The following is a 13,095-nucleotide window of genomic DNA, read 5'->3' as shown; positions in this document are numbered from 1 at the left end:
AAACCATCCCTCAACAAATATTGCGCTAGATTTAAACTCTGTATCAGAGGAGAAAGTAATAGCAACTCAACCATAAAATGGCAGCTGTGCTGTCCACTCTCTTCTGTGTCCCCACACCCTATGAGTGCAAAACGAGGATGATGGCCCCAGTGACAGAGCCCACGCCTGCTGAGTGCTGAGTCATAGGCTGGTGTTAGAAATGGAGTCTCTAGTTGGCAGTCAGTTTACACCCTGTCCAAGTTGGGACCCTCATTCTAGTCAGGGTAAGGGAGGTACATAGCTCAGATAACCCCTGCTCACCCCTTTGGTAGCTTGGCACAAGCAGTCAGGCTTATCTCAGAGGCAATGTCTAAAGAATTTGCACAAACACATACAGTAACACAGTGAAAACACTACAAAAGGACTCCACACTAGACTATGGGGGTCATTCCGACCCCGGCGGGGGGCGGGCGCCGCCCGCCTGGCGGAGACCGCCAATTGACCGTACCGCGGTCAAATGACCGCAGCGGTCATTTTGACTTTCCCGCTGGGCAGGCGGGCGACCGCCAAAAGGCCGCCCGCCCGCCCAGCGGGAAAGCCCCAGCAACGATGAAGCCGGCTCCGAATGGAGCCGGCGGAGTTGCTGGTGTGCGACGGGTGCAGTGGCACCCATCGCGATTTTCAGTGTCTGCTTTGCAGACACTGAAAATCTTAATGGGGCCCTGTTAGGGGGCCCCTGCAGTGCCCATGGCAGTGGCATGGGCACTGCAGGGGCCCCCAGGGGCCCCACGACACCCATTCCCGCCAGCCTCTTCCTGGTGGTGTAAACCGGCAGGAACAGGCTGGCGGGAAGGGGGTCGGAATCCCCATGGCGGCGCTGCTTGCAGCGCCGCCGTGGAGGATTCCCTGGGCCAGGGGAAAACCGGCGGGAAACCGCCGGTTTCCCTTTTCTGACCGCGGCTTTACCGCCGCGGTCAGAATTGCCCCTGAAGCACCGCCAGCCTGTTGGCGGTGCTTCCTCCGTCCCCGGCCCTGGGTCGGAATGAGGCCCTATATGTGCACAGGGCCTGTAAATTAAATGCTATAAGTGGGCCTGCAACACTGATTGTGCAACCCATTATATTAGCCTTTCAAACAAATCTCAGCTCTGCCACTGCAGAGCCTGTGTGTGTAGTTTTAAACTGCTATTTCAACCTGGCAAGTGTACTCACTTGCCAGGCCCACACCTTACTTTTTATTACATGTACGTCACCCCTAAGGTAAGCCCTAGTTAGCCCCAAGTGCCAGGTACTGTGTATTTAAAAAGTTGGACATGTAGTTTTAAGTTTAACATATCCAGATGGTGAAAAACTCCTATTTTTTTCACTTTTGCAAGCCCTATCTCTCCAATAGGATAACACTGGGGTTACCTTAAAACATCTTTTAAATGTAACTTCTAATTAGAACAAGATAGAAATATGTAGCTTGGTGTCCTTGGAATCACAATTTAAAATCACAACTTATGGTGAATTTGGATTTTAAATTGTAAATCTGAAAATGCCACTTTTAGAACGTTGACATTTTCTTATTTTAAACATTCTGTGCCTCTGCTTGTCTCTGAATACACGTCTGGGGTGGATGACAGCTGGGCTTTGTGCATTCCCTCCAGAAAGTCACACACAAGAGCATCGGGGTGTGACATTTGCATCCTGATGGCCCATCACCAACCTGATGAGCCATTAAGTGGCTTGATGGTGGGCAGAGCTTAGCACTGCCTCACTTACACCTGAATAGGGCTATGCCTCTCTCCACACATAGGCCTACATAATCCCCTGTAGATTGTCTGGAGCCAGGGAGGGCAGGACAGGGACCAGGCAGGACAGGGACCTTGTGGACTCCAAAGGAAGGCCTGGAAATTTCTCCCACCTTTCAGAACCAGGGCACCAAAGTATAACTACTGGACCCCAAACGCTACTAAATCAGATCTCTACTGGAATCCAGGACACTGAGCCGGGATAAGGACTGCTGTGCTGCCTGGAGGGACTGCCACTCTGCAACTGCATTGCTGTGTTGGCCTGCAGCCTGCTGCTTTTGTTGTCCTGCAGTGAGAAGGACTGGACTTGCTCTCTACATCCTTGCACCCAAATGTCTCCAAGGGCTTGTTGGCGTGCCCCCTGTTCTCTTGTAGTCTCAGGGACCTCAAAGTCTGCTTGAAACTCTCCTGGTGCTTCTGGACTGTGAGACATCTGTGAGTCCTACTCTTGCCTGAGGTGCCCCCCTCCAGCCCTGGGCCTCAGAAGTGGGTACTGGAGGTACAAACTTTGAACAGCGATACATCGTCCCGAGAGCAGCAGAAAAACTCCAATAGTGACGCAGTGGCATCACCAACTGCGTGGCCCGACGACAACGGTTAGCAACGGCCTGCCAACAACACATTGCATCAACTTCTACAGGGCCCGGCGATGACAAATCGCCACGTGTTGCAGCAGAAATATTGACACATCATATCCTCGCTGTCAACACATTGCCCTAAAGAAAGGTACTGTTCAGCGGATCCTGTGTGGGTTTTGTAGCTGGCCTACCCTCCATCGCAGTTGGCCTGGATTTTGGATTTACACCGGTCCCTCACGATCTCAAGTAACCTTTTTACTGCTAAAGACTTCTCAGCACTGTTTTCACATTTCATCTTTAAAATTTCATATATTGACTTCTACTGGTTAGATTTTTGTCATTTTGGTGCACAAATATCTTACACATTGCCTTCTAAGTTAAGCCTTCTTGCTCTGTGCCAAGCTGCCAGAGGGTGAGCACAGGTTAACTTAGGTTGTGTATCTGACTTACCCTGACTAGGATTGTGGTCCCTACTTTGACAGGGTACATACCTCTGCCAACTAGAGAACCAATTTCTAACAATAACAATATAAAAGATAAGACCAAATGTAAAATAGGGGAGTTAAAAATTCACCGTAACACCAGGAAATAGAAATGGTCTCAAAGAAAACCAGGAAAAGTAGACACATCCCACTGGCCGAGTAGTAGTCAAATAGCTTAAACACATATATTCCACCCTGGAGAGAAAAGAAAACAGAAAAGAACAGGTTAATGTAGAATGATTGCCTAAATAGTCACTTAAAAACGTAAATTCATTATTTGCATGACCAATGTATTACAAGCAGCGCAGCCTTCTTGTGTCAATTGTGATCCATAAAATATTCAAAATGTTATGATTATTATGATTAGAAAACATGTCATTTTGCATCTGTAGTACTGTGTTGAGATGCACATGATGAGGCCAATGACTAGAAAGAGCAGATAGTAATTTAGGCACATGACTGGCAGTGGGCTGTGTATCAATTGTTATGTGAAATCGATTGTTGCTACCTGGATTTAAATGAAGATGATTCAAACAGAAAACTTAAATTTTGAGATTAGTTTAAATAACATAAAACTGGACATGACTGACTGGGAATGAAGGAGCATCTGCAACTGCACAATAGTGGACTTAATTCTGTTAATTCGATAAGTAATAGCATGATCACAGCTTCCACACCTTGGCACCAACTACTGACCACCTCCAGTTTCCAGGATTCTAGAAACTACATTTCCACCATCTAAGTAAAACCCAACACGTCAGAATCCTTACCACCTGATGATGAACGTGGTTGATGAAAGGGTGGTCAGAATGGAGAACGTGATGGGCCATCAAAGGTGGTACTCTAGCAAACTACTGTTTTTATTCAGAGGATGTAGAATATTTGCAGGGAGGAGCAAGAGAGGCTAAAAGGATCCACATGCTGAAGACCTTAAGGCGAATTTAGGTAAATGATCATGCTTAAATGGGCATGGACTATAAGGCAAATGGAATTGCTTGATAGAAACTAGTTTTGAGCGTTAAAAGAGCAGTGTGATCAGCTAGTCCTAGAAACATCGGATAACGAAGTCCACGAACTTTGCTTAGCAGCATCCAATAAAATGCAGTAGTGCAGCCAAACCGTTTGTCTATTCTGGATTAGTCTCAAGTATACCTGTAGATATTTCAAATTACACTTTGTGAGAGCAAGCAGTTACCTCATTAGTGTATACTACACATTTCAGCAAACACTGAATGATAAGAAACATTCTTATCTGGATTGTTAGAAATGGGGTCTCTAGTTGGCAGATGGTATACACCTTTGTCCAAATAGGGACCACAATCCTAGTCAGATTAAGTCATACACACTCCAAATGATCCTGTGCCCACCCTCTGGTAGTTTGGCAATGAGCAGTCAGGCTTAACTTAGAAGACAATGTGTAAAGTATTTGTGCAATAAATCATACAGTAACACAGTGAAAACATCACAAAAATACACCACATAGATGTAGACAAATATATGATATTTCTCTGATTAAATTAAGGGCAAAAAGATAAAGATTCAATAAGCACAAGTTGAAATATGAATTTTGCAGGATTATAAAGAGTCTTAAATCTTGAAAATCAACAGTTGTCTGTTGATTGCACAAAGTACCTGGTTTGCATAAAAATTAACACTCACAGAAACCGCAGAGGATGAGATGCATCGAAAAATAGAGGGTGTGTCTGATTTTTCAGCGCGGCACAGATGATGCGTTGTTTCTTTCCACGCTGCAAGGGGCTTTGTGTCGATTTCCAGCACGCAGTTTTGGTTCCTCACTGCGATGCAGGAATCTTTTTGATGCTCAGGGATGATGCAGGGAAATACTGGGCGTGCGGGAAGAAGTCAAAAGTGTTGCGCCAATCTGGTAGGCGATGCTTCGAATTTCCTGTCGCACAGCATGCGCTGCGTCAATTCTTCACTCTGGAAGTTGGGCTGCGTCATTCCAGTTCGCCTGTGCCTTTATGCAGTAGGCTGTGCATCAAATTCCTAGCCACAAGGCAGGCACTGCGTCAATTCTTCACTCGGGAAGTCGGGCTGCATCATTCCGGCTTTGCTGTGAGGCGATGTCTTGGCCGCAAAAAGGCTGTGTGTCATTTCCGGCAGGCTGTGCAGTGATTTTCATCATACAAGGAGTTTCTTGAAGAGATGAAGTCTTTTTGGCCCTGAGACTTCAGAAAACAGGAGGCAAGCTCAATCCCAGCCCTTGGAGAGCACTTCTCAGAAAAATCAGAGGGCAGCAGAGCAACAGCAGGGTAGCAGTCCTTCTCAGCAAAGCAGTCCAGATGAGTCCTTTGGGCAGCCAGGTAGTCCCTCTAGACAGGTATCAGGTTCAGGTTCAGGTCCAGAAATGTCTGAGTTGATGGGGTCAGAGACCCAGTGTATATACCCAAAGATGCCTTTGAAGTGGAGGACACTTCAAAGAGTTGTTTTGAAGTGCACACGTTCCCCTTTAATTACAGTTCTGTCAGCCAGGGTCCCAGTAGGGGATTTGGCAGTCCATTGTGTGAGGGCAGGACACTAGCCTTTGAAATGTATGTGTAAGGCCCTCCACCTTTCCAGCCCAGGAAGACCCTTTCAGTATGCAGGTGAGTGCAGGTTTGACTGAATGTCCTGTATTTGTGGTCGCATGGGTGAAATGCACAAGGAAGCTGTCAACCAGCCCAGCCCAGACAGTGACTGGAGAGAGGCTTCAAGGCACAGATGTATTTTAAGTGCAGAGAAATGCTCACTTTCTAAAAGTTGCATTTCTAAAATAGTAATACAAAATCCAACCTCACCCATAAGCAAGATTTTTTATTGCCATTCTGGCCATACTAAATATGACCTTGTTACCCCTTTCTGATCAGAATCTACCACCCAAACAGTATATGAGAGTAGCCCTAATGCTATCCTATGAAAGTAGCAGGCATCACAGTAGTGGAAAACGAATTTGGGAGTTTTCCACTAGTAGGACATATAAAACACGCATGCACATGTCCTGCCTTTTACCTAAATAGCACTCTGCCCTATGGGTTACCTAGGGCCTACCGTAGGGTTGACATATGTAGAAAAAGGGGAGTTTAAGGCTTGGCAAGTACTTTTAAATGGCAATTTGAAGTGGCAGTGAAAACTGCACACACAGGCCTTGCAATGGCAGGCCTGAGACATGGTTAAGGGGCTACTTATGTGGGTGGCACGAGCAGTGCGGCAGGCCCACTAGTAGCATTTAATCTAAAGGCCCTGGGCACAGAAAGTGCATTTTACTAGAGACCTATAAGTAAATCAAATATTCCAATTGGGAATGAACCAATGTTACCATGTTTAAGGGAGAGAGCATATGCACTTTAGCACTGGTTAGCAGTGGTAAAATCCGCAGAGTCCTAAAACCAGCACAAACAGTGTCAGAATAGTGGAGGGAGGCCGGTAAAAAATTGGGGATGACCCTGCAGAGAGGCAATTTCCAACATAGATGCATTGTTGAAAAAACGCAACTTGCTTGCATGCTGAAAATGAAAAACTTTTTGAATCCCAACATACAGTGAAAATGTCCATCTTTACTGGGCATGGTTCTCCCAGTGAGCCCCAAATAATTTGTGGTGGTGGGTACAAATATAGATTGTTTTATAGTAAAAAATTGTACATGTGTAGCAAAGTATTTTGCACAACACACCAACTGGTCCAACACACAAAAATGACACAATGCCCTCTCTTCAGCCAATAAGGCACAGATAGGACTAATCCTGTGTGGAGTGTAATTTTTGCCAAATCAAACTGATTGCAGTTGCTCACTTGCATTGTAGCATATTTGATTTATTTCAACCAAGGATAGATTTCTGAAGCTCTTATGGGCATCATAAGAACATCATGCTACATGCTACCCCCCCTCACTCACTTCCTCTCTAAGATTGTATTGTATTGTAGAGTCAAATACATAGTGCTTCCCTGATGAATTTTATTTACGAATGGGTAGCATGCAATTCATGGGCATACTTAGGTTTAAAAGTGTTTTGATCTGGTGTGGACATCCAGGGTAGTGTTGGCATGTCATGCATGTGGATCAGAGTTGTACTTGAGTTGTGTTTTTGTTGTTGCTTCCTAGGAAGTTGTTAAGTGAAAGCAACAGGAGATTGGGCACATAGGACTTTAAGGTGCTAGTGTATGAACAGAAATTGTGCGAATACAGTGTGGCCAATGTGGGAAATATTTTGGTATTGTGTTTTTGAGGCAGATGCAGCTCATGGTATAGCTGCCAATGTATAGCTGTGCTTCTGGGTATGGCAGAGCAAAAAAGGGTGTTTGATCCCTGATTGTGCTCCCTAGGTTTTGGATGGATATGATTCTGAGTCCTGAGATTCCCTCCCACTGATGACATGGCATTTTGTCTGCTCAAACTAGGACCACCTTGGGAAGAATCAAATCTACACTGCCTTCCTCAATTCCAGGTAGTCCTGGATATGCCTTGTCTTTGCCTCTAGAGAATTCCAGAGTTATGATGTTTGAACAAAGAGAATCCAATCCACTGATGCGTTTATTCAAGCATGGAGGGATGGTTACCGGATATGCCAGTCTAGGGCAGAGGGTTCTGTTCAGTGAATTTCTTTACATCTTTACTTGTATGAAGGGTGACCTGTAAGTGATGCAGGGAGCCTAGAAGTTGGTGGTCTGGTAATGGGCAAGTCAGCGGAACACTAGAAGGGTAGGTGAGATGTGATCCCATAGATGGATGTGTAGTATTTATCTTGCTGCTAAATTTGAATTATTTGCAGTGTTCAAGGCATCAAGAGCAGTTCCCTCAGGCAGTGTTCATTTTCAAACTTATGACAAAAGAGAACTATGGGGATGGTAGCTTAGAGCTTCTGTTTGAAATATAGATGGGGGAAGATTTCTCACTTCCATTTATGCCACTGGTGGTACAAGGAGTTCTTGGGGTCAGATGATCCGAGCCTGGTAGTTCTACCTTTTCCTCAATTTGGGATCTCTGTTTTGTTTGAGTTAAATTTAGGGTCACTCTTCAGCATTCACTGGTCTGCAGCTTGGAGGCAGAGGCATATTCCTCAGATGTCTAGGCGCTGAGGTTTGATAGTTTTAAGATGACCTGAGTTTTGTCAACAAAGCCTTAGCATCTCAGGTTGTAGGATTTGATGGGATGTGGGGGGGAGCTGAGGTTAGCATTGAAGGGGGGCTGTGATATGAGCAATTCTTGATGAATGCCAGTATAGGTGCTGCAAGGTAGTGATATAAATGAGAACTGTGAGGATGATTCTGGCTCTGTCTGAGAGGTTGGAAGAGATGCACCAAAATGTGTTCCCTTATTTACCACTTTATTTTATTCTTAGCTGAATGGAGAGGAGTAAGTTGTGTGTAAAGCAGTAGACATGTAACACACTAGGGGCCAGATGTAGCAACTTCCGCATTTGCGATTCGAAAATTGCGAGTCTGTGTGACTCGCAATTTCCGAATCACAAATGCAGATGCAGAACGGTGTCTCAGACACCGTCTGCAACTCGCTATGGGGTTGCAAAGACCCACCTCATAAATATTAATGAGGTGGGTCGCATTTTGCCCTGCACTCACAGGGATGGTGGCCTGCTGAAATCAGCAGACCTCCATGTCTGTGACTGCTTTTTAAATAAAGCTGTTTTTTTAAAATTTATTTTGCAGCCCGTCTTCCTTAAAGGAAAACGAGTTGCAAAATAAAAAAAATAACGAAACCATTCGGTTTCGTTTTTTCAGAGTAGGCAGTGGTCCATTTGACCACTGCCGGCTCTGAAAAAACCTTTTGGGCAACATTCACAAAGGGAAAGGGGTCCCATGGGGACCCCTTCCCTTTTGCGAATGAGTTACCACCAGTGTGACACTGGTGGTAACTGCGAATTGCTTTACGACTGCATTCACGGTCACAAAGCAATTCTGCATTACGATGTGAGTCGCAAATAGGAAGGGAACACCCCTTCCTATTTGCGAGTCGCATTCACAATTTGCGAGTCGGTACCGACTCGCAAATTGTGAATGTGCATCGCAGAAGGCTGTTTGCATGGCGCAAACTGCGATTTTCGCAGTTTTCACCATGCAAACGGCTTACTACATCTGGCCCTAGAAGTGTTATAATATTGTTGCTGTCCTTAGTAGTCTTTGGATTGTTCCAGTTGGAAGTCAGGGCTGATTTGGTTCCTCTTCCAGATTGGAACCGAATTGTTGGTCAGAAAATAGAATGGTTTCATCCAGAAAGTGGCAAATCTGAGTGAACACTGTTGTTTAAATCAGTTTTCCTAAGAATGAGTCATGTGAGATTAGTCTGCAGCAGCTTGAGTCTGATGGATCTAGATTAGTCATGATGAGTAGGGTATGTAGGGGGTCTTGAGGTCAGAGTGAAACTGCCTGATTATGGAATGTTGTTGACAATAGGCTAGCAGTAATCAATGAGAGAAGGATGTTCTTGAACGTTTATCCTAAACAGGGACATAATAGTGAGTCTGTAAGTCCATTAGTCTTTAACAGGTAATTCAAAGATTGCAGGGTCCAGAGTACTGTTCATAATCATGGTCTGAGTGGTCTGGGTGTCCTGTTTTGTGCTACAAAGGTGTTGTTCTAGTACCTCGTCTTTCATCATAAAACGCTTAGGGGGTCATTCTGACCTTGGCGGTCCATGACCGCCATGGCGGAGGGCGGCGGAAGCACCGCCAACAGGCTGGCGGTGCTTCCTGGGCGATTCTGACCGCGGCGGTAAAGCCGCGGTCAGAAAAGGGGAGCCGGCGGTTTCCCGCTGGCCCAGGGTATCCGCCATGGCGGCGCTGCTTGCAGCACCGCCATGGGGATTCCGACCGCCTTCCCGCCAGCCTGTTTCTGGCGGTGTCCACCGCCAGAACCAGGATGGCGGGAACGGGTGCCGTGGGGCCCCCGGGGGCCCTTGAACCGCCCATGCCACTGGCATGGGCAGTGCAGGGGCCCCCTAACAGGGCCCCACAAAGATTTTCACTGTCTGCTGTGCAGACAGTGAAAATCGCGACGGGTGCCACTGCACCCGTCGCACCCCTGCAACTCCGCCGGCTCCATTCCGAGCCGGCTTCATTGTTGAAGGGGCTTTCCCGCTGGGCCGGCCGGCGGTCTTCTGGCGGTCGCCCGCCGGCCCCGCGCGGAAAGCCAGAATGGCCGCTGCGGTCTTTTGACGGCGGAGCAGTCTTTCGGCGGGAACCGCTTGGCGGGCGGCGACCGCCGACCGCCGCGGTCAGAATGACCGCCTTAGTAACTAAGATTTTAGGGAATATTTTTGGGTGATGCACTCAGATTGCAGACTTTGGTGAGAATCTTGTGAAATGCATTTGTAAGGCATTTGCCACTAGAAATTCAATTAGAATATTGTAGTAATTTGCCTTCTTAATAGACGTAAATCCTGTTGAGTCATTGGAGACAAATTTTTTTTATTTTTATTTGCTGGAAGCTTCACTTCTATTATTTGGTCAGGTGGCGAGATCGCAAAGAAATGAAATTCAAGTGAAGTGCTAGGGTGGGATTAGCTTTATTCATTCTTCTAGAGGGAAGGATGATAGGTACAAGGCATGGGAAGGTAAAAGAAGGTTGACCAGGACCACTTGAAACATGTGAGTGATGTGAGGTATGCTGTCCAAGACAAATACAAGACGACAGGAAACAGTGGTGTGAAAGTAAAGTTTCGGGAAATAGCGAGATAAGTTATTAGGGTTTGGCTCGCAAAGTTGAGAACAGATTCAGTGTGCAGCAGAAGGTTGATTAAATAATGAAAGATGTTGCAGTGTTGGATTCTGGACAGTAAAAGTAAATTAGACGTTTTGCCAGATGCAATGAAGCAGAGAGTTTGTTAAATGATGGAGATGGTCAGCATTAATGTTTAATTTTGATGGATAGTGTTTCTTGTGGTGAAAATGTTTCAAAGCAAAGAAGGCTGAAAATCCATTATTTAGATGATTTTGTGGCATATTGTTAATGTTAATGTTAGTGAGAGCTTATAAAGCGCACAATCACCAATGATCTCTTGGCACTAGATAACTAGCTTATTGAAGGGTCATAGAATAACTCAGTTAGATCCCAAATGCGTGTTTAAAAAACCAGGGGCCAGATGTATTGAAGCATTTTGCATTCGCAAATGGTGCGAATGCAAAATGCCATTTCATAATGCATGAAATACATTCTGAACGCAATTTTAAGGAATCGCCAAAATAACAATTCCTTAAAATTGCGACCCTGTTTAGAGAATCGCAAATTGCGACTCTCTAAATTAGAAATCGCAAATAAGGATTCCTTATTTGTGATTTCTTAGCACATGTATGGAGCAATTCCTAAATGCGATTTTGGCATTTAGGAATCGCTAATTACCACCAAGTTGAACTTGGTGGTAACCATGTGCAAAATGCAAAAATGCATTTAGAATGCATTTTTAAATTGTACATGTAAAGCACACATGCCCTTTTGGCATGTGTGCACCTTACATGTCCCCCCAATTTTTTTTGGGGTGCAGCAGAGGGGGCCTTAGCCCCCCAACACCGTGGGGTTTTGCATTTCCAAAATTGCGATTTCTGGTTCAGAAATCCCAATTTTGGAAATGCAAAAAATTTGCAGATATGTGCCAACAGGCCCTAGCTGCGAATGGGTCCAGTATCGCAATTTGCGATTCAGTAATAGCATTTGCGATTTTAAAGAAATCGCTATTACCGATTCGCAAATGTGATACATGGCACTTTGCGAGTCGGAAATAGCGATTTCTTAAAAATCGCTATTTCCGAATCGCAAAGGGCCATGATGATACATCTAGCCCCAAAAGTCTTCAAACTTTTCCTAAAGGAGGAAGTATCCATCACAAGCCGAATTGTTCTTGGCAAGAGATTCCCCATAGTAGATGGTAAAACCGAAAAAAATCAGCCTTCAGATCTACTCTTCCTGTATTTTGGAACAGTTATTAAATTAGTGTATGTTAACCTCAGGTTGTGTAACAGAACGTGTTTGTTAATTTTGTCTGAAACTAATTTTTGAGCTCAATTATTTAAGCTTATAAAAAATTGCGGCAGAGCTTAAATTGTATTCATTGTTTGACTGGGAGCCAATGCAGTTCTTTCATCAAAGGGGTAACCTCTATATCTAGCCACCCTGAAAACCAGCCTGGGTGCTTTGTTCTGTATCTCCTGGAGTCGATACAACACAGTTTCAGACATATTCATATATTAATTCCCATAGGCTATTTTAGACAAAATGGATGCAATAACAATCATCTTACGTGCTCCAAAGGTCATAAACGAAGCATCTACTGCAAATAGTGCCTGTTATATATCTACCTCCTTTGTGCATAATTCCACTCTTGGGGGCATATTTAAGAGCCCCTAGTGCCATTCAAATGCCACATTAGCATCATTTTTTGACGTTAATGTGGCGATAGTAGGCCAAAAATGCTGTGCCATGTTTACAAACTGGCACAATGCATGCATTGCGCCACTTTGTAACCCTTTGCGCTACATTATGCCAGTGCCCCATGAGGGTGGCCACAAAAATAGCACAAGGAAATCTAAGAGCAGGCATTAAAAGGAGGCTTCCATTGGTTACAATGGGCCTCTGGGTGCTTTGTAGAATTAGCGTCAGAATTTTTGATGCTAATCCTGCAAAGCGCCGGACTAGCATCAAAAATTCTGATGCTAGTCCCCTAACTACTGCCATGGTTCGCCATATTTTAAATACGGCACACACATGGTGGCGTTAGGGGGGCGCTAAGGGGCGCAAGAAAGGTGGCGCTGTCCTGTGTTGAGCGCCACTTTTCTTAAATATGCCACTTCGTTTTTCTGACAGAAACCTTATCTTGAATATAGTCAGCCTTATTTTGAACATAGCCTGTATGTATATAAGTCTGTTTGGCTCCATGCTCAGCTCATTTGAAACTTGTTGATGTGCTTTTAAAAGATATCACTGAGAGGTTTGTCTGGTGCTACCTGGTACTATGTTTAGTAAATAGACGATGTTTGTGTTGGATGTTGGATGTTGGATGGACTTGGAGAGAGCTCTGTGTGAAGGGTGCTGAGAGAGAGCTCCTCATTTTGCACTCCACAAATGTTAAACAGCTACTCCCTAGACGCATCCTGCTCTATTAGCATGGCAAACACTGGCACAAAAGCTGAGCAAATTCTCTTGCATCCCGTATAGGAGGGCTGGTACCCAAGCAAATATAACCCATTGAAATTTAAATTACTAGCTAACAGCCGATCAAATGCAATATTGAACTGCTCCAATCCTGTTTTTGTGGTTGTAT

At 45.0% G+C, this 13,095-nt stretch overlaps 1 protein-coding gene across 1 annotated transcript in view; it reads right to left on the bottom strand.

The window, feature by feature from the left end:
- The window catches only part of LOC138287583 (sodium- and chloride-dependent GABA transporter 1-like), a 596,565-nt gene that overhangs the window by 96,753 nt on the left and 486,717 nt on the right, over positions 1-13,095 (bottom strand). Inside the window, exon 12 of the mRNA XM_069228141.1 lies at positions 2,924-3,026. Coding sequence (XP_069084242.1) covers positions 2,924-3,026 — 103 coding nt within the window. The remainder of the gene's footprint in view (positions 1-2,923; positions 3,027-13,095) is intronic.

Source organism: Pleurodeles waltl, chromosome 4_1 (assembly GCF_031143425.1).
Source record: "Pleurodeles waltl isolate 20211129_DDA chromosome 4_1, aPleWal1.hap1.20221129, whole genome shotgun sequence".
NCBI classification, from domain to species: domain Eukaryota; kingdom Metazoa; phylum Chordata; class Amphibia; order Caudata; family Salamandridae; genus Pleurodeles; species Pleurodeles waltl.
The sequence above is the reverse complement of the archived record's forward strand: the minus strand, read 5'-3'. Positions and strand labels throughout refer to the sequence as shown.